General features: G+C 37.7%; 1 protein-coding gene across 1 annotated transcript in view; it reads left to right on the top strand.

Annotated features, from left to right (window-relative positions):
* Nucleotides 1-22,266, top strand: part of PCDH15 (protocadherin related 15) — a 1,035,697-nt gene that overhangs the window by 682,821 nt on the left and 330,610 nt on the right. Inside the window, exon 16 of the mRNA XM_036735025.1 lies at nt 7,083-7,176. Within this exon, the coding sequence (XP_036590920.1) occupies nt 7,083-7,176 (94 nt within the window). The remainder of the gene's footprint in view (nt 1-7,082; nt 7,177-22,266) is intronic.

The following is a 22,266-nucleotide window of genomic DNA, read 5'->3' as shown; positions in this document are numbered from 1 at the left end:
AAAACTCAGGAGAAGAAAAAGAAATACATAAACATATATTAGCATTTCTCCTTTCCCCAGACATTTATCCACATTTTGTATCATCATTAGATTTCTAGGCATCAGAAGGAGTCTATTTTTGGAAGAACAGCTGAACCAAATATAGAGAATGTCATCACCCATATGCCTGTTTTGTGGTGTTGAATTCTTTGGCCATAACTACCCATGAAAAAAGAAAATATTCAAAATGACCCTGAGCCTTCTGGCCTTCTTCTAATGCTATATAGCATTCATGGCAGAGAGACAGAAGGAAGGGGAAGGGCATGTGATACTGGTAATCACATATTTTACACCATTTATAAACATGTAACTTAGCAACTGATACTCTAAATGTGGGATTCTTATCCAATGACCAAGGAATGGGCATCCTCTGGGAGGAAGTGAATCATACTGATATCGACAGCTTCCTCATAAACAAAATAAAATAACTGAAATATGTTACAGGTGATACGGAAGGATGACTTACAAGTTCTTAGAGAAGCAAGCTGACAGAGTTGGCTTTCTCATGAGTGTGAAGGCAATGAAAATCCATTTCATGTGATATTTGGTCATCTTGTGTCTTGGCAAATTATCTGTTGCAGAGGATAATGAAGAACGGGATTAGATTTTCCACATTAAATCAAGATATACTTTAATAGTTTGGGGCTTCCATGTGATGGTAGGAATAAATGAGGATAGCAAATATATATGGATATGTGTATATATATATATATATATATATATATATGTGTGTGTGTGTGTGTGTGTGTGTGTGTGTGTGTGTATTTGAAAGTATTAATTAAGGAGGAATTAGTACAATGACATATTGACAGAATATGCATAAAATTTATAACTCTGTCTTGAATTTTGTCTTTAAGAGAAAAAAACATAAGGTGCTGGTTGCAAACATAATACAAAATGAAAAAATATTATATTTTAATAAATATAAAATTATTTTAGTGATTTGAATGTATTTCCTTATTGAGCTGCTTATGGAGAATCAGACCACTGACTTATTAGAGAAAAATATCTAAATTAACACAGAGTTATGGGAAAAAATGTAAAGTATATTGATCAATAGGTATAAATATGTAATATATGACATATATGGTACAATGTAAACAACTTCATCTTGATGTATCTAAAATGTACAAGAAATGGGATATGGGTGGAGGGAACAACTATAATAACCATACCTAGCATTTGATAATGCTTTAAAGTTTTGTTTTTTAAAAATATTATCTCATTTTGGTCTCACAACAACCTTGGGAGGTAGATGCTGTTTTTAATGCCTATTTTACAGTTAAGGAAACTGAAGCAGGCTAAGGTTAAGAAACCTGTCCAAGGTCACACAGTTGGTGCATGAGGTCAGATTTGAACTCAGGTATTCTTGACCCAACACCTGGCATTCTATCTACTGTGAAACCTTAAACAAACTGGAATAATTTCATAAGGAAGTTTTAATGATATAAATCCATTGTCATGATCACTAGTGCTATAGAGCACACAAAGCATCCTAGTGAAGACTTGATTTTCTAAGCATAGTTACAACAAGCCAGGGCAACATTGATTAAACATACAAATGTATTTAATTTTTTTATACAAGAGAAAGAAGTTTGAAGATTACATACAGTTTCATCTCATAAAACAAAAAACGTGGAGGATTGAATTATATGAAAAAAGTTTAGGGAGGGACCCAATTAAAAAGTGATTCTAAGGGCATTTAACTTGGAAACCATAAATTGTTGCTTATGGTGGGGGTAGAAAGGACAGTACAGGGAACAAAGATCATAGAAGTGGCTAAACTAGACCAAGCATCCCCAAAAATGGTGAGGTTATTGAGGTCAGTCAGTCAATAAGTATTTATTAAGTGCCTACTCGGTGCCAATAACTGGGCTTAGCCCTGGGGATGTGAAGAGAGGCAAAAGACAATTTCTACTTGCAAGAAACTTACAGTCTAAAGAGGAAGACAAAAATGACTGTGCACATACAGGATATATAGAGGATAGATTCTCCAAGCATATGAAGAGGGAGAGCTAAGAAAACATATAAAATCTTGTACCTTTAAGTTACATAAAGAGTTGTTCAGTTACCATCAACAAATATTAGCCCATCTGCCTCCTTTTCATCTAAATGTTTTATGACAATAATATATACAAAGTTTTAAGGGAGGTATTAGAAGAAACAAACAAGCTTCAGTAGAGATATATGGAATAAAGGACTCTTTTACTCTCATACAGTAAGATGTAACATAAGATGTTACATAAGTACATACTACACTTGATCTTTGTCATGAAAAACAAAATAAAATAAAACTAAGCATTTTATCTAGTGGAACAAAATGCATCTAAATGCTTTTCCTATAAAAAGATTCATACCTCAAAATTATACAATGTATCATTCATAATAACACTAAACATTATCCACATAGATAACTTTGTTTGAAATCTCATCATTAGAATCATCAGATGAGATATAAAAATTAGGAAGAAAGATGCTTGGCAAACTATTCCCGAGGTGTACAAGCTTAAAATGGATTTCTGATCAGTGGTGAAGTCAGCTAAATGCTATTTTGTTTGCTAGTCATATGGGGAGTGGGGCATCAAAAGCCGAGAACATCGCAGATTTCTTGGATGAGATCCATAAGTAATGAAAAAAGTTTGGCCTAACTATCCACCACAGAAAACTGTAGAATGCCTATCATGTTGTGTATCATAAATCATTACATGGACAACCTAAATGATCCATCTATTCATGTATTTATCTCAGACAACAAAAATGAACAATGTATTGAACACATCATAAACAATTTAAAAAAATAGTAGACTGAATTGATTATAGAAATTTAATTAAATTGTGTAGTATCCCTAAACTTCTCCCTGAATTAAACATCTGCCTTTCAATATCCATGTTATTCAGAGTTAGATTGTAATGGCAAGTCATGGAACAGTATAGACTCCAAAGAATTGAAAGTGAGTGTCAATCAGGAGACAATAGGCAAGCTTACGGTTTATGGGAGCATCTTACAGCACATAACTAAAAAATAAAAGAATCATGGAGAACTGAAAAAAGGCACATCGTAGTGAAAAAGAATGTGAACTCGTCCCGTGGAAAGAGCAAGAGATTATTGATGATTGTCACCTTCCCCATTCTCCACTGGGATTCTTGTGATGTCAAGATAAAGTGCAGACAACTACCAAAATGATGGGTGAAACATGAATGGATTGAAATTTGTATACTTTAAGATAATATCCATACTTAGGAGAACACAGTTCCTTTAGAGTATTGGATTTTTACAGTTCTCAGCTCTTTGTTCTGTAAATTAGCCCATAAATTGCAGAATCAGTGCTTAGGATTAACATTATTTCCGACTTTCTTTTGAAATATCATTTTAGCTTTTGATATTTGAAACATCTTCAGTGACAAAATTGATCCAACTACCACTGCTAATCTTGGAATGATTTGTTTTTAGTTATGTGGAAATAGTTGCCTTCATAATGCACTTCAAAAATTTTTCAAGTAAAAGCCACCTGATTTCCTTTAAATCATTTTTCCTGATAATTTTAGAGGAATCAAGTGTTTCTAAAAAGCTTTTGGACCAATACTGGAAAAATTCACTAGCAAACCAACAATGATTTTGTTGTTCTCTATACATCAATCTTCCTTCTAATTGGTTCATTTTTAATGGGTAAACAGAATTCATTGAGATTTATTACCACCAAAGTGTGATCTGCATCTGAACAATAATTTATCACCGTTCTGGAATGGTTTTCAATGTCCTCGTGCATTTGCTTAGTTAATAGGATAATGTTCCATTTTGAATTACATGAGAATAGGTATTGTCAATAGCACTCCTCCCTCCAAACCTCCCAAGCCATGATCATACTTACATATGCATCAGATTATAATGAGACTCGTGTTTAATACCAAACTTTGAAACTTAGGGAGAAAACATGTATAGAACTTGGACCACTTTCAGAAAGGAAAGTCATATGACTGCTGAAGAGTTGTCAAGCAGACTTAGGAAATTCACAGAATAATATGATTTCAGGATTGGGTGGTGTCTCAGCCATCATCCATTTGAACAAATATCCAAGGAAGGAATCCCCTCTAAAATATATCTGATAGGATGCCACCTCTTCCATGTGTCAACTTTTCATATGCAAATAATAGTAATAGTAATGATAGCAGGTAGCATATTGGACTTCACAATTTATCCTCTCAACAAACCTGAAAGGTAGGTGCTATTATTATCCCCATTTTAGAGATGAGGAAACTGAGATAGACAAAGGTTAAGTTATTTGCTTAGGGCCAAACAACTACCAAATGTCTGAAACCAGGTTTAAACTTTTCTTTTCCCTGATTTAATTCCAGCCTTCTATTCACTATGACACTTTGCTCCCTTTACTTGAACACAGATACTATATTCCCTCCATCCTGAGTCTTCTCTTCTCCAGGTTAAACATTCTTAGTTCATTGAACTAATCCTCAAGTGATGCCCACTATTATTTTAAATTGCTTCTCTTGAAGATGTAGAAGATAGAGAATAATGTTGGGAAGGTAGCAGGGCATAGTGGAAAGAGTACAGGATCTCAAGTTTGTAAGACCTATGTTCCAATCCTGCCTCCAACATTTACTTGTTGTGTGATTCTGGGTAGGTCATCGTTCTTATTATCTGTAAACATGTAGAGGTTCTACCAGATGCCTTCGAAGGTCCCCATCAGCACAAAATCTGTGATCCTAACATTTTAGTTGGGAGATTTCAGGTCATATTGTGTTCCTACCACTTCTTGTCTCCATGAGCTTGTACAAATCACTTTGAACAGAGTAGCTGCTGTATAGGTTTGTTACCATCCCAACAGAATGAGAGCTTAATATGTGACAGGTTCTAGAAATATTGAGGCAAAACATAAAATAGTTCCTGCCCTCTTTAAGCTTATGATCTATTGAAACTGAATTAAAGTTAGTTGACCTGCTTCCACCCCTATGTTCTTCAGTTTCTTCATCTGTAAGGAGAGAAAAATAGCTGCAGATCTCTAGTAATGTTAAAAGGAAATACTGTGTGCTTTGTAACATTCCAATGATATAATTGGGAGGGATGATCACAGAAAATGGGTACTGGCTCTGGAGTAAGAGAAAAATTTATCAAAGCCTACTGTAATATTTCCCAGCTCTGAGACCTGGGGAAAATTACTGACCCTGTCTGAGCCCCTATTTATTCATCTCAAAAGAGAATGGATGGATGCCAATATATCTTCCAAGTCTTACAATGTGAACCAATGATCATGGCATGCCGTGATTGACGGTCATTTTGAAGAATAAGGATTTTTATATAAAATAATGGACTACCACTTTTTTTAATGAATTGTAATACTTGGGGTGTCCATGAGGATAATTCATTGGCTGTAAGAGGTATTGAATTACTGAACAGTGATAGAATTGTTTACTAAGGGAATCTTCATGAATAAGATAGACACATAGATTTCTGAATTGATTTAGGTTCTACCCTTCCTGGATGCATTGTTCAGTCAACCCTTTCAGTTCTGTCATCTTTAATCCTTTAAAAAAAATTGCCAGAGTCTTACCATCCTTTATCTACCTAGAACATAAAATAAGAACAAGAAGTCACATTTCCATAGTGCTATAAGTTGTACAAAGGGCTGCCCTGTATAAAGGGTAAGTAGTGGAGAGATAGCTAGCTAGCTAGATGGATAGAGAAAGAGAGATGTTGGAATGTGTGTGTGTGTGTGTGTGTGTGAGTGTGTGTGTGTGTGCGCGTGTGTACATATTCATACATATACGTGTCTGTGTGTATGTGTATTATGTTGAGGGAATATGAGGGATGAAGGATCCAGACTTATAATGCTATCAAGAACATCCTAGTCACACATTTCTACTGATGCAAATCACCATCTCCCCTGACACTTCCGGTTCTTAGAGTGTTATCTGGCTGCGCTGAGTGGTTAAGTGATTTGCCCAGCATCCCCCAGTATGTGTCCAAGGTGCTCCTCATACCCATGTCTTCTTGATTCTAAGATCAGATATTTATCTCTCAAACTACACCGTATTGCCAGCCTCAGCATTTCTATTTCACCAAAGTGACCTAGGGAGTTGTGGTGTGGGTAGAGTACTGAATTCAGTTAAATGAACCTAACAAGCATTTATGAAGTATTTACTATGTCAGTCATCATGCTAAGCACTGGGAAAACAAATAGAAAGAAAAAGACAGTTCTTTCCTCAAGGAGCTTACTTTCTAACGAGGGATAACAAAACATAAAAGCAGGGGGTGGAGAGATAGAGAGGACATTCACATGGAGTAATGGTGGTGAGGTTTAGAGAGTCACAAGTGGAGCCAGGGTATGAGTGAAGAATGACTGACTTGGTCAATGCCTAAAATAGAGACTTGGGAAGGAACTCATCAATGAGAAAAGAGAGTCTCAGGAGCTGTGGGATCATCCAGGTTGAGAATGCTGCACAGTTGGAGGACTCTTTCAGAGCAGGAAGTCAGCTGAGGCATTATGGTAAAGTCCAGAGAGTCAGGAATAAGTTTGGGATAGAAAGGAAAAAAAAACCTCAGAGTCAGGAAGAACTAAATACAAATCTTGCTTTTTGTGCTTAATTGCATGACTACGGGTAAGACATTTCACCTCTCTCAGGCCTCATTTTCTAGGAGATTGTAATAATACTGGTACTGACAATGCGATAGGATTTTGAGGAGGATCAAATGAAATAATGTGGGGGAAGTTCTTTATATATATATATATGGTGGTAATGACAAAATTCTGATAAAACTCAAAGAAATGAAGCCACTTGTCCAAAGTCAGAGAGCTGGTAAGTGTAGGAGCTAGAAATTGAAACTAGATCTCCAGACTCCATGTCAAGGAGGTTTTTCCCACATAAGTTGAGTATCAATATTCTTCTCCAAAAGGTGATTTGAAACACTTTATCTATGTGTGAAGAAATAGAAAGCTTTACTGAAATTTCCCAAATAAAATTAATTGTAAACATTGTAGACTTGTCTTATGATAAATATATTTTTCCTGTTGACTTTTCTCCCATACTAGCACTGGAATCCTTACCTTGGGAAAAGCATTGGACAGAGAAAGCACAGACCGCTACATTTTGATAGTCACTGCTTCTGATGGCAGACCAGATGGGGTAAGTAAAATTCTAATGCCTATGCTTTAACAATTAACTTAAATCTACTTAAAACAAAACAAAACAAACCTGGCTATTCTATGGCTAGAAAATAACATTGGAATTGCGGACATGTTTCTTTATCCTGTAGTCAACCTCTAGTTTGGGACAAACCAGGGACAAGCCCAGATAATTTTTGGAGATTCGCCATTTTGAAGATATACTTCTGAAATCTTTAAACTGTGGTTAAAGAACAGTTTAAAAGTGGTCTTGGCTCAGCATTCTCTTGCCATGGAATTTACTTTGTATGCATTTCATATTTACTTGTCTATACTCACTTCTCCCAATACAATGCAATTTTTTTGAAGGTAGGGTTGGTTTTGCATTTGTCTCTGTACTCCTAGAACATTGCATGGTGCCTGGTATATCATATTTAATTAAGACATATTTGTTGAATAAGTTATTCAATGGATCCTATAATAAGAAATTTCATTCACAAAAGCTGATGCAGTCTTGGGCTCATTTAAGAGAGGTGTGATTTCCCAAGAATAGGGAAGTAATAGTCATTCTGTACATAGCCCTGGTCATACCACATCTATGGTATTGTGTTCAGTTCTGGTCCTGATGGTTTAAGAAGGCGATTGATAAAGATGAGAGGCCAGGGGAAAGAACTATCTTTCAGATCATGCCATATTAAAATGGTTTCAAGAAAAAAGGGTTACTTCTCCAGAAGAAGAGAAAATGAGGCTAGGGGGAGGGAGATGTGATAGTTGTTCAAATATTTCAAGAGCTACCATGTGAAAGAAATTTTAGATCTCCCTTTAGTGTCCAGAGGATAGAATCAGGAGCTGGGACAACAATCAAGACAAGAAGCATATATGACATGGATGACCTCCAAGGGAAGCCAGGTATCAACAAAGCCACAGTGAAGACAGAGTGAATGCCAGGCATGAGGGACACACTTTGTCAAGCTGAGGGAATACCTCACAGTTTGAATGGGTCATAAACTATGTGAAGGCAAATAATGAGAAATGACATGAAAGACTTGAACACCAAGAAGATAAAGTTAATATTTTATCCTAGAGCAATTGGAAGTTGTGAAAGGAGAGGGGTCGGTAAAGGTAGTTTAATGCCAGATTCAGTGTTCTTTCCACTATGCACCACACTGCCACAATCATGGTGACTCTTAATTTTACTAGGCTGCTTCTGTGAGGCTGTATATACATGCTGGTTCTGGCCAATAGAGACCTTCCCCCAGCTTTTTCACAGGTGTTAGAGATTTTGAGAATATGGGATCAGCTCCATGTTCCAATTACTAATGAAAGGCAGTTATCAATGGGAGGAACTACAGGAGAGTTCCAAAAAAATTCTCTTTGGGATGAAATCATGGTTCCCTTAGCTACACATCTAAATAATAGCACAGTTTTCCTGTGATAGCACTGGCTCCATCACTTTGAAAACAGGTGTAGCCAAGGCTGTGCCTGGCAGAACAAAGTTATTCCCGCTTTCAATAGCAATTTTTCCAAATTATCTGGACTGTTTTTACAATTCTAAAATTTAGGAAGATACATTTTGCTATGGGCAAGACACTTATCTTTGATATTTCATTCATTAATTCATTGACCTACTTAACTAATATTTATTAAGCACATTTATTGTTACCAATAACAGTATTAATTTGTTTATTATTAAATTGTAAAATTTATTTCTAAAAAGAGGAAGAGACACAAAGTTTGGGTTAGACAAGGTCCTTGCCTTCATACAGTCTGTTCTACTCTAGACTGGGACTCCAAAGAAGAGAAACAGAATCCTGTACTTGGTTGATCTAACTATAGAAATTGGATGATGGTGATGATGATGATGATGATGATGATGATGATGATGATGATGATCGGTGGTGGTGGTGGTAGTAGGGGTGGGGGTGGTGGTGGTGATGGTGATGAGGATTATCTCACATGTGTGAAGTAAACCACTTTACCTATGTTATCTCATTAATTCTTTTTTCATTAATTATTTATTAAATATTTTTAGTTTTCAGCATTAATTTTCACAAGGGTTTGAATTACAAATTTTCTCCCCATTTCTACCTTCCCCCCATACTCAAAGATGGCATATATTCTGATTGCCCCATTCCCCAGTCAACCCTCCCTCCTGTCACCCCACTCCCCTCCCCCCATCCCCTATTCCCTTACTTTCTTATAGGGCAAGATAGATTTTTATGCCCCGTTGCCTGTACATCTTATTTCCTAGTTGCATGCAAAAACTTTTTTTGAACATCTGCTTTTAAAACTTTGAGTTCCAAATTCTCTCACCTCTTTCTTCCCCACCCACCTTCCCTAAGAAGGCAAGCAATTCAACATAGGCCATGTGTATCATTATGCAAAAACCTTCCACAATACTCATGTTGTGAAAGACTAAATATATTTCGTTCCTTCCTATCCTATCCCCTTTTATTCAATTTTCTCCCTTGACCCTGTCCCTTTACAAAAGTGTGTGTTTTTGATTACCTCCTCCTGCTATCTGCCCTCCCTTCTATCATCGCCCCTTTTTTATCCCCTTCCTCCTTCTTTCTCGTGGGGTAAGATGCCCAATTGAGTGTGTATGTTATTCCCTCCTCAGATCAAATCTGATGAGAGCAAGATTCACTCATTCCCCCTCACCTGCCCCCTATTCCCTCCCCAAAGAACTGCTTTTTCTTGCCACTTTTAGGTAAGATAATCTACCCCATTCTATCTCTCCCTTTCTCCCTCTCTAAATATATTCCTCTCTCATTCCTTAATTTGATTTTTTTTAGATATCATCCCTTCATATTCAACTCACCCTGTGCCCCCTGTCTATATATACATATGTACACACACAAACACACATGTGTGTATATATATATATGTGTGTATATATATATATATATATATATATATATATATATATATATATATATATATATATATACTCCCTTCAGCTACACTAATACTAAGGTGTCATGAATTATACACATCATCTTTCCATATAGGAATGTAAACAAAAAAGATCAACTTTAGTAAGTCCCTTATGATTTCTCTTTCTTAATTACCTTTTCATGCTTCTCTTGATTCTTGTGTTTGAAAGTCAAATTTTCTAATCAGCTGTGTTCTTTTCACTGAGAAAGCTTGAAAGTCCTCTATTTTATTGAAAATCCATATATTACCTTGGAGCATGATACTCAGTTTTGCTGGGTGGGTAATTCTTGGTTTTAATCCTAGCTCCATTGACCTCTGGAATATCATATTCCAAACCCTTTGATCCTTTAATGTAGAGGCTGCTAGACCTTGTGTTATTTTGATTGTGTTTCCACAATACTCAAATTGTTTCTTTCGGGCTGCTTGAAGTATTTTCTCCTTGATCTGAGAGCTCTGGAATTTGGCGACAATATTCCTAGGAGTTTTCTTTTTGGAATCTTTTTCAGGAGACAATCAGTGGATTCTTTCAATCTCTATTTTACCCTCTGGCTCTAGAACATCAGGGAAGTTCTTGATAATTTCTTGAAAGATGATATCTAGGCTCTTTTTCTGATCATGACTTTCAGGTAGTCCAGGAATTTTTAAATGATCTCTCCTGGATCTATTTTCCAGGTCAGTGGTTTTTCCAATGAGATATTTCACATTGTCTTCCATTTTTTTCATTCCTTTGGTTCTGTTTTATAATATCTTGATTTCTCATAAAGTCACTAGCTTCCACTTGCTCCAGTCTAATTTTTAAGGTAGTATTTTCTTCAGTAGCCTTTTGGAACTCCTTTTCCACTTGGCTAATTCTGTCTTTCAAGGCATTCTTCTCGTTGGCTTTTGGGAGCTCTTTTGCCATTTGAGTTAATCTATTTCTTAAGGTGTTGTTTTCTTCAGTATTTTTTGGGTCTCCTTTAGCAAGTCATTGACTTGTTTTTCATGGTTTTCTCACATCACTCTCATTTCTCTTCTTAATTTTTCCTCTACTTCTCTAACTTGCTTTTCCAAATCCTTTTTGTACTCTTCCATGGCCTGAGACCAGTTCATGTTTTTTCTTGGAGGCCTTTCAATATAGGCTCTTTGACTTTGTTGACTTCTTCTGGCTGTGTGTTTTGGTCTTCTTTTTCACCAAAGAAAGACTCCAAAGTCTGAGTCTGAATCTGAGTCCATTTTCACTGCCTGGCCATGTTCCCAGCCAACTACTTGACCCTTGAGCTTTTCATTGGGGTATGACTGTTTGTCGAGTAGAGAGTACTTTGTCCCAAGCTTGAGGGGTTGAACTGTTGTTTTCAGAGATATTTCTACACAGCAAGTTCTGCCGCACCAGCTCTTCTCCTCCACCAAGAACTGCCAACTCGGACCTGACTCACATCTTAAGCAGGCTCTGCAATCCTGCTCTGATCCACCACTTTATTCCTCCCACCAGGTGGGCCTGGGGCCAGAAGAAACTGCAGTTGTTGTTCTGTCCTCAGAGCTGCACCACCTCTGCTGCCCCAGGGGTGGTGGCCGAACTGGGAACTTCTTTCATTCTGTCCCTGTAGCTTTTCCCACTAACTTTCTCTGATGTCTTTGATGTTCGTGGTTTCAGAAGTCTGGTAACCACCACCATTCACTGATTCAGGGTGCTAGGCTCTGTTCCACCCAGCTACTGGTCTGGTTGGTCCTGGCGTGGCTCACGCTGGGCTCTCCTCTGCTCCACTCTCATTTCCGTGTGATAGACTTTACCCAGCAACCATCCAGGCTGTCCTAGGCTGGAGCTCTGCTTCCCTCTTTAATTCGTGGTTTCCACAGCTCTAGAATTCATTCAGAACCATTTTTTATAGGTTTTTGGAGGGACCTGGGGGGAGCTCATGCAAATCCCTGCTTTCCAGCCATCATCTTGCCTCTGCCCCCCTATCTCATTGATTCGTACAATAACCCAAACAACATTTTGTGCAACCATAGACAGAAAGATTACTGAGAAGATTGTACTGCCACCTGGATCTCTGTGCCATTCAGGTGTCCATTTTGGTTCTGGTCCCAGAAGGTGATGGAATAGCTCATTTAAGAATCCCAAGAAATTAGCTCTCCCTGGAATTGCAGGCAGATTCTGTGTAGCCCAAGATGGTCAAGGCAGTAACTGACTTATACTCAGTAAGAACACTCAGAGCTGGAGACCTTTCTGTCCAAATGTGCCAATCCGTACTAGGTGGACCCCAGATACTTCTGAAATGATGATCAGGTGTGAGATAAGGATGGAAACTAAGGGTCAGTAGAAGTCCTTTGGTGTCCTTCACTTATAGACACATTGGTCATTCTGGCTGTCTACTTTACTCCTCATCTCCCTCTAGAGGAAATCTGAGAAGACTGCATCAGAGCTCAGTCAAATGCTTCTACCATGGGGCCAGGTAATTCTCCCATTTGTTGTCATGTTAGATGTAGGTCTTTATCTCATCAATGTAGGAAACTCTCAATAAGGAAACACCTATCCCTTCAGATTAGAAGCAGTTCAGCAGCAGGTAGCCTTACAAAATTGCATGGAATGTGAATGCATAAGTGACTTACCCAGGGTTAGACATACAGTATATGTCAAAAAAAAAAAAGATGAACTTGGCTAGGTTAAAGAGATTTGAGATGGTGTATTAAAAAGGTAACACATGGAAGAGTTATCCATAGTTCTAATGGTAAAAATTCAACTAAGCACACTTCATAAATGAAGGGCCCCTCAAAGGCAGGAATTGTTAATGGTCAATGAATTGTATCAAAGATGGTTTATTGGGAAATGATTAGACTTGCCTATATACCTCTTCTAACTTATCATAACTCTTTCCTTGATTATATGAGAGAAAAGCAACCATTAGTTCCTGTTTTGTGGTAAAGGAGGATTTAGTCCCTTATGTAGCTAATATTCATATAGTGTCCACTATGTGCCAGGTACTTTTCTAAGCACTTTATAATAATTGCACTTGATCTTCACAACAAACCCTGGGCAGTAGGTACTCTATTATCCCAATTTTACAGATGAGGTAATTGAGGCAAATGGATTAAGTCACTTTTCCAAGGTCACATGGCTAAGTATTTAAGGTCAGTTTTGATCTCAGGTCTCCCTGACTCTAATACCCTTAAGCAACTTTTACAGGTCAGATCATCTTGACAGTGAGGATGGTCATCTCTCTACTATACCAAGATTCCTCTTCTATTTACTCAAAGAAAACACCAGGGAGTCTTTAGCCCTCCTTAAATCTTCTAGTATTAATGGGGCACATACTCAACTGTCATTCTCTGGACTAGTGAAAATTTTCAGAAATAAATTCAATGAAAATGTCATCAAGTAATTCTTTCCTTCAGGATTTCTGCATACCTTTATTTAGATTTTCTTTTCACAAAGGAAAAGAGTAGCTCAGATGATACTGCCAACAGGATATTTTCTTAAGCTCCCAATTGTCAATTTTTTCTCCTTGGAGTTGCATTGTTTACAACTCCAAGTACTATATACTTTAAATTTACTTATCTGTGTACCTGTTATATTCCTTCCCCCACCACTATAGATCAAAAGACCCTTAAAAGCTGCCATTATTTTATCGGAGGTGGGTTGTTTTTATATCCTAACACCTAGCACAGAGTTTTAAGTATAGGTGTTTAAAACATGCTTCTTTAAAAAGATAACTTTTTAATTATGTGGTTGGAAGTAATAGTAATCACAGCCTCCCTTTAGCCTCTTACTTGACATTGGTGCCTTCACATTAATCAAGCTACAATCCACCTGCGGTGGAATATCTTGGAGTCATACCACAAGTACTAGGATCCATAAAAGATGAGATCAACTATAAGAGAAATGGGTAAAATAATTACAGAATCTCTTTGGCATATTCAGTGTCCTTGTCAATATAATATGCCTACTTCAGACTCATGTGGAAAAGTCAAAGAGAGTTTCAAGAAGGAAATAATTAAAGAAATGAAGAACATGATTCATGGTGAAAGGTTAATGGATGATTTGGCAGTGACTGAGGGGGGAAGATATCAAGCAGAAAGAAGAGAAGGAGGAGGAAGGCTTTGGCACAGAACAAAGAGATGTAATTAGAATGGAATGAAATGAAGGAGGAACACTTATGTGAACCATCAAGAGGAAGTCATGGCTATGAGAAAGATCATATTATAAAACTGAAAGGGAATTACAGCTCCATTATTGAAAATATTTTAATTATGGGCATTGAATGCAAAGAAATGAGTTATGAAGAACAGTATTCCATGGGCAAAATCTAATGAAGATGAATGAGTCTATTCAATACATTACTCATGTGTCCATCTAGAAGCTAGTGTTCTTAAGCCATAAGAATATTTGAAAATTCCTTTTGCAATTGAATCATTGGGTCTGATGGGGTTTTATAATCCTTCTACCATATTCTTCTTCCCCAGGGCCTCATTTGGTCATTGTTTGGACTCTGATGCCTTAGAGTAAGTGTAAATAGCTATTGTTTCTGTTTTGGCCAGAAACCTTAAGGGTCTTTCCCTCCTGGATTGACTTTTTTTACTAGGCAAAAGAGCCATTCTTTGTCTCCTTTCTTAACTAACCTTAATCATCAAATGGTCATTGCCTTAGACAAACTGATATCTGGGAAAGACCTTAACTTAAACAGGTCAAGGTCTCCCACTTCATCCAGAGCCGTCTCCAGTCATCCCGACATATATCTTTCTACTAGATCCAGATTACTCCAGAGGAGTGAGTGAGGCTGGTGATTTTGCACAGCACTGCTTCAATTAAATTCAATTGCCTTACAAGTTATATCACCTTTCTGATGTCATGGTCTTCTTCAAGAAAGAAGGAGAAAAGACACCAACTATTCTGACTTTAAAGACATTTGCATTCATTAACCTGTCTATGGTCTGAAGAGTTCTCATCAAGCTTCTCTCAATATGTAGAAAACAAACTTGGTCAGTTTTAGCCTGCCCTTATTTTGATCTTTCTCATGTCAATTAAATTATAGGTTGATTAACAATCACCAAGACAATGGTATTTAAAAGTGGAATAGTAATTAAGATCTTATGTTTGAGGTGGCTGAGCCAAGATGACTGTGTGAAAACAGGGTCTTACCAGAGCTCTCTCACAAGTTCTGTCAGATACCTCTAAAAAAGTGAATTTGAGCAGATTTGAGAGAATTAGAAGCCACTAGTAGACTGAGTGGGGAAAATTTCCAAGCCAAGAGAGTCTGAAAGGCCAATATGACTGATCTGTAGGCTGGGAGAGAGCCTGGAGTGTGGAGCTTCACCAGACAGCACCAAAGCAGAAGCCAGTGATACAGTCTGGGAGAAAGTTGGGTACCCAGCACTGGTGGAGACCCTCAGGCAGAGACCCTCAGGTGTCCCAACACAGGATGGGAGCCTGTTGAAGCCACGGGAGGCAGCAATGTTGCACCTGTGGCCATGAAACATCTTCTCCTGGGGCTTGCAGCCCAATGGTTTGAAACCTGCCTCCTTGAATTTCTGGGAGACATAATGGCCAGGTAAATGGCTCTTATCCCTCCCTCCATCACTGACCCCAAGAATTCCTTGGGCAAAAATGCTGGAATAGAGGAGACAGAAGTGAGGCTTCAGTAGCCAAACAGTGGGAACTCCTGAGTCCCAAAAGGGTGGAGGCAGCAAGGGTCAACATCAGGAGCCCAGATGTGCCTTTATACAGCCAGGGGAAGTGGCAGACACCAGCACAGATAACAGCTCAGACCACTACACTGGAGAACACCCCCAGGGAAGAGGAGCCTTCCAGCAGCCAAACTACCCCTCCCCCAAACCGCAGGAAACCAAAGGCCATAATACACAAAGCCAGTAGCTAGCCTCACAATTCCCAGAACAAGAAACCTGGGACAGAGATCCCTGAGCCCCAAGAGGAGAAACACACTCTAAAGCCAGGAAAAAGCTAACCAACATGAAGAAGAGCACAAAAAAAAAAAAAAAAAAAAAAACGAGGACCATTGATGCTTTTTATGGAGACAGGGAAGATCAAAATACCAATTCAGAAGAGGACAGCATTGACACTATACTGTACCCACATCTGGTACCTCAAAACATAATGTGAACTGGTCTCAAGCCCAAAAAGCTTTCCCAGAAGAGCTAAAGAAGGATTTTAAAAACCAAATTAGGGAGATAAAAGAAAAAATCGAAAAAAAAGCCACGGATGAGATCAAATCTTTAAGAAGAAAAATTGTCGAAATGGCTAAGGAGATACAGAATCTAAATAGAGAAAATGACACAATGAAAGATAAAATAAACCAATTGAAAAAGGAGACTCAAAGGCAAAATGAAGGCAGCAACTCATTAAAAATTAGAATTGAGCAAGTAGAAGCTAATGACTCTATGAGGCATCAAGAAGTAGTCAAACAAAATGTAAAGAATGAAAAAAATAGAAGAAAATGTGAAATATCTGATTGGAAAAACAACTGCCCTGGAAAATAGATCCAGGACAGACAATTTAACAATTATTGGTCTACCTGAAAGCCACTATGATAAAAAAAAAAGCCTTGACAGTATCTTCGAAGAAATTATCAAAAATAACTGCCCAGAGGTCCTAGAACCAGAGGGGATAATAATCATTCAAAGAATCCACTGATCACCACCTGAAAGAGATACCAAATTGAAAATTCCAAGAAATATTATAACCAAATTTCAGAATTAAAAGGTCTAGGAGAAAATACTGCAAGCATCCAAAAAGAAAAAAAATTCAAATATCGTGAAATATGATATTCCGAAGAGCAAAGGAGCTTGGACTACAACCAAGTATCAACTACCCAGCAAAATCGAGCATAATTTTTCAGGCAAGGAGATGGATATTCAAAAAATAAGGGAATTCCAGACCTTCCTGATGAAAAGGTCAGAACTCAATGGAATATTTGATCTTCAAATACAAAACTCAAGAGAGATATAAAAAGGTAAACAGAGGGGGAAAAACCCCACAAACCTTGTTAATCAAAAAGGGCAAATTGTTTACACCCTTATATAGGATTACATTGTCTATATACATTTATATATATGCCAATCTTGACAATAGTAGTTATTATGACAATTGAAAGGGATACACATAGACTGTGGGTGTCAGTATAAAATAACTAATATAAGGATAAAAAACATAATTAAGAGATGTAAAGGGAGGGTTCTGGGAGAAGAGGTAAGAAGGTAGTAGAAAAGGGCAAATTACATCAAATGAAGAGGCACAAAAACACATTATAGTAGAGGGAAAGATGGAAGGGAGAAGAGTAGTATATGAGCTTCACTCTCATCAGATTCAGTTGAAGAAGAGAATAACATACTCTGAAAAGTAAAGAAATCAAACTTGTCCTACAGGCAGTAGGCAGGGAAAAGGGAAAGGAAAGGGGGACTGGTGAGAAGGGAGGGAAGAAGTAGCAAGGGGAAAAGGGTAAGATAAGGGAGGGAAATCAATAAGGAGGGTAAATTGAAGAAGGCAGCAGTCAAAAGCAAAACTCTGTTGAGGAGCTGAAGGGGGGAGGGAGAAATAAAAGCATAAATGGGGGGGGGGAACAGGATGGACAAAAAGTCACAGCTTGTAATCATAACTGTGAATGTGAGTGGGATGAACTATCCCATAAAACAGGGGCAGATATAAGAATGGATTAAAAACCATAATCCTACAATATGTTGTTTACAAGAAACACATTTGAGAAAGGGGGATGGATACACACAGAGTAAAAGTAAAAGGATGGAGTAGAATATATTGTTCTTCAGCTAAAGTAAAAGAAGCAAGAGTAGCAATCCTAATCTCAGACAAAGCAAAAGCAAAGTTAGATCTAATTAAACGAGATAAGCAAGGATGCTATATCCTGCTAAAAGGCAACATAGACAATGAAGCAATATCTTTAGTTAACATATATGCACCAAGTGGTATAGCATGCAAATTCTTAGAGGAGAAGTTAAGGGAGTTACAGGAAGAAATAGACAACAAAACTATACTAGTGGGGGACATCAACCTCCCCCTCTCTGAACTTGATAAATCTAGCCTCAAAATAAAAAACAAAGAAGTTAAGGAGGTGAATAGAATTTTAGAAAAGACAGATATGATATACCTCTGGAGAAAACTGAATGGGGATAAAAAGGAATATTTTTTTTTCTCAGTGGTACATGGCAAATAATCAAAAACTGACCATGTACTAGGGCATGAAAACCTCACAATCCAGTGCAGAAAGGCTGAAATAGCCAATGTATCCTTCTCAGATCATGATGCAATAAAAATTATTTGTAATAAAGGAGCATGGAAGGATAAACTAAAAATTAATTGGAAACTAAATAATCTAATCTTAAAGAATAAGTGGGCCAAAGAACAAATCATAGAACCAATAAATTCATTCAAGAGAATGACAATAATGAGACAACATACCAAAACTTATGGGATGCAGCAAAAGCAGTTTTTAGGGGAAGTTTTATATCTCTAAATGCTTACATGAATAAAATAGATAAAAAGGAGATCAATGAAATGGACATGCAACTGAAAAAAACTAGAAAAAGACCAAATTGAAAATCCCCAATTAGATAACAAGTTAGAAATACTGAAAATCAAAGGAGAGATTAATAAAATTGAAATCAAGAAAGCTATTGAACTAATAAATAAAACTAAGAACTGGTTTTATGAAAAAAAAAACAATAAAATTGATAAACCCTTGGTCAATTTGATTAAAAAAAGGAAAGAAGAAAACCAAATTACCAGTATCAAAAATGAAAAGGGTGAATTCACCTCCACTGAAGAGGAAATTAAAACAATAATTAGGAAGTATTTTGCCCAATTGTATGCCCATGAATTTGATAACCTCAGGGAAATGGATGAACATTTACAAAAGACCTTGTGTTTGAGACATCTTCTAAAGGAAAAGGAATGTCTTCATAATAAACAATTTGACAAATATCCGTGGTTACATTTGAAGACAGCACTCACTCTGTCATGGTGAGATACAGTTAGAGGATGAATAATTTGATGGGACCTTAAAGATAATTTAATCCAAGCTCCTCATTTGACTGATGGTGAGATTTTTACAGTGTATAGGGGGAGACGACTTGACCAAGGTCATGCAGGGAGTAAGTATCAGAGTCAGAATTTGACCCTGGATTATCACACTCAAAATCTAGGACCTCTGTCCAGAATTTAAGGGGCTAATTTTAGAGACGAGATGGGTGATTAGTCTCTCCCACTCACTTAATGAGTTTAACAGCAAATTTAATAGCAAATTCCTTGTAAATGTTGTGTTATGTAGTAATTGTCATCACCATGCTGCTAAAAATGTAAAAGCAGAACCAAAAGAAAATTACTTCTCTATCTGAGGTATTTTAAGAGAACAGCAAAAATCAAGTCCAAAGATGTTAGAGAAGTGTGCCAGTAGCCTAACTGCCTGAGTTATTCTTCCCAGTCCACTTGTGAATCTACCAATCTCAGTTCATGTGTTTATGAAGCACAAACCATAATGAATCTTGGGCAGTTCTGATGTTTCCCAGCTTGAAATTTCAGGATCAGTACAGTATGCACTTTGATTATGTTTATCTTCACTGTGTAGAGAAAAATCTGACTTTGAAATCATTTATCAAAAAAAAAAAATCTCACTTTCATCAACACTGATTGACTGGGTACCCATGCTCGAACATTCTGAACTAATGATTTACTTTTTGAACATATCAGTCTTGTCACATATTCAGCATTGGCAAGCCATTGTCACAGTTGGCTGTTGTCTGGAGGGAAGACTTATACTAGACAGTTTCTGACAATTGGCTTGAAGATGACATATGTTGAGTAATCTTGAGAGTTAACTATTATTTGAGTATAGTTATTGGAGGTGCTAATAATTATCATGACAATGATCATGGAGGAAGCTTCCATTATTAAAGCTTCTTATAAAAGCTAGAAAGATGATTTTTTAATGTTCTTTCAAATGTCACCAGCTGATAAGGTAAAAACAGTTATAATTAGCTTTAAGGAAAGCTATTAGCTCAGTGTGTGAAAGGAAAGATGCAAAGTTCATTATACTTGATGTAAATATTACTTCAATTTTGAAGGGGATCTCTCAAAACAAGGACTGCAGTGATAATTTCAGCTATGAAATAATTGAGACACAGGAGAGCCACATTGGTGGTTTTGACTGTAAATGGACCCAGTCTTATGACTTATGTTGTGACATGCTCATAATCTTTTCAATACCAACATTCTAGCATTGGTGCTGTAGTAGTAGTAATGCAAGGATATTATAGACACTTGAGTTAAAAGTGAGCATGCCAATTTGGACACTAGGAAAGTGTGTGGTGACCTTGAAAAAGTACCACAGGCACTGTAACAAATAAGAAATTTCAAAGGAATTGTATTAAAGGTTTTCTTCAGGAAAATATATACCAATTAGTGAATAATTTGAGGAGAGCACTGATATATTCATGATTTCAAAATAAAGCCAAGGAGGTTGCTAGATAATTGGATTGGCTCAGTGGTGTGAATTTGTGAAGGATTGTGAAAGCAGCTGCCACAGACAAGTAAGCACAGAGAGTAGGGTGGGACCCTTATCTGTCATGAAAGTGAGACCATTCTCATAACATAATTGGGAAATGGACTATGGTTTGATCTCTTCCTGTAGCTTTTGTCAAGGCTTAAGTATAAAATCCAGCCCAGGAGGAGGCAGGACTTGTTTTCTTTTAATTATCTGATGAGAAGAGCAGTATGGGTAACACAGAGGCAGGGAAGCTGTGCCAAAGTGCATTGGTGTGGGGCAGAGCCAAGATGGTGATTGGAAAGCAGGGACTTGCCTAAAGCTCTCCCCCAGGACACTCCAAACACCTATAAAAATGGTTCTGAACAAATTCTAGAATTACAGAACCCATGAAATAGCAGAGGGAAGCAGGGCTCCAGCCCAGGATAGTGTGGATGGTTGCTGGGTAAGGTCTATCACACGATGCTGGGAGCGGAGCACAGTGGAGCAGAGCCCAGCATGGGCCATGCCAGGACCAAGGAGACCGGGAGCCAGGTAAAACAAGCCTTTGCTCCCTGAATCAGTGAGCTGTGGCAATTACCAGACTTCTCAACCCACAAACACCAAAGACAACAGAGAGGGTTATTTGGAAAAAAACTCTGGGGACAGTGGGGGTGGGGGGAAGGAGTTCGCGATTGGCCACCACCCTGGGGGGGTGGGTGGAAGTGGTGCAGCTCTGAGGCTGCTTACAGAACTACTGTGGCAGTTGCTTCTGGCCCCAGGCCCACCTGGTGGGAAGAATTAAGTGGCTGATCAGAGAAGGAGTGCAGAGCCTGCTTAGATCTGAGTTGCAATCTGGTTTGGTGGTTCTTGGGGGAGGAGGAGAACTAGTGTGGCAGATCTTGCTGTGTAGAAATAGCTATGAAAACAACAGCACAGCACCTCAAGCTTGGGACAAAGTACTCTCTACTCTACAAGCAGTCATAACCCCATGAAAAGCTCAAGGGTCAAGTAGTTGGCTGGGAACATGGCCAGGCAGTGAAAATGGACTCAGATTCAGACTCAGACTTTGGAATCTTTCTTTGGTGAAAAAGAAGACCAAAACATACAGCCAGAAGAAGGAACAAAGTCAAAGAGCCTACAGCAAAAGCCTCCAAGAAAAACATGAATTGGTTTCAGGCCATGGAGGAGCTCAAAAAGGATTAGGAAAAACAAGTTAGAGAAGTAGAGGAAAAATTTTGAAGAGAAATGAGAGTGATGTGGGAAAACCATGAAAAACAAGTCAGTGACTTGTTAAAGGAGACCCAAAAAATACTGAAGAAAATAACACCTTGAAAAATGGACTAACTCAAATGGCAAAAGAGCTCCAAAAAGCCAATGAGGAGAAGAATGCCTTGAAAGGCAGAATTACCAAAATGGAAAAAGAGGTCCAAAAGACCACTGAAGAAAATACTACCTTAAAAATTAGACTAGAGCAAGTAGAAGCTAGTGACTTTATGAGAAATCAAGATATTATAAAACAGAACCAAAGGAATGAAAAAATGGAAGACAAATGGAACTCAAAGTTTTAAAAACAGATGTTCAAAAACAAACAAAAAAAAGTTTTTGCATGCAACTAGAAAATAAGATATGCAGGCAATGGGGCGTAGAAATTTATCTTGCCCTACACGAAAGGAAGGGAAAAGGGGTTGGGGGGGTGATAGAGGGGAGGGCTG

The sequence above is a fragment of the Trichosurus vulpecula genome, chromosome 8, assembly GCF_011100635.1.
Source record: "Trichosurus vulpecula isolate mTriVul1 chromosome 8, mTriVul1.pri, whole genome shotgun sequence".
Classification (NCBI taxonomy): Eukaryota; Metazoa; Chordata; class Mammalia; order Diprotodontia; family Phalangeridae; genus Trichosurus; species Trichosurus vulpecula.
This window is presented reverse-complemented; position numbering and strand designations above follow the sequence as displayed.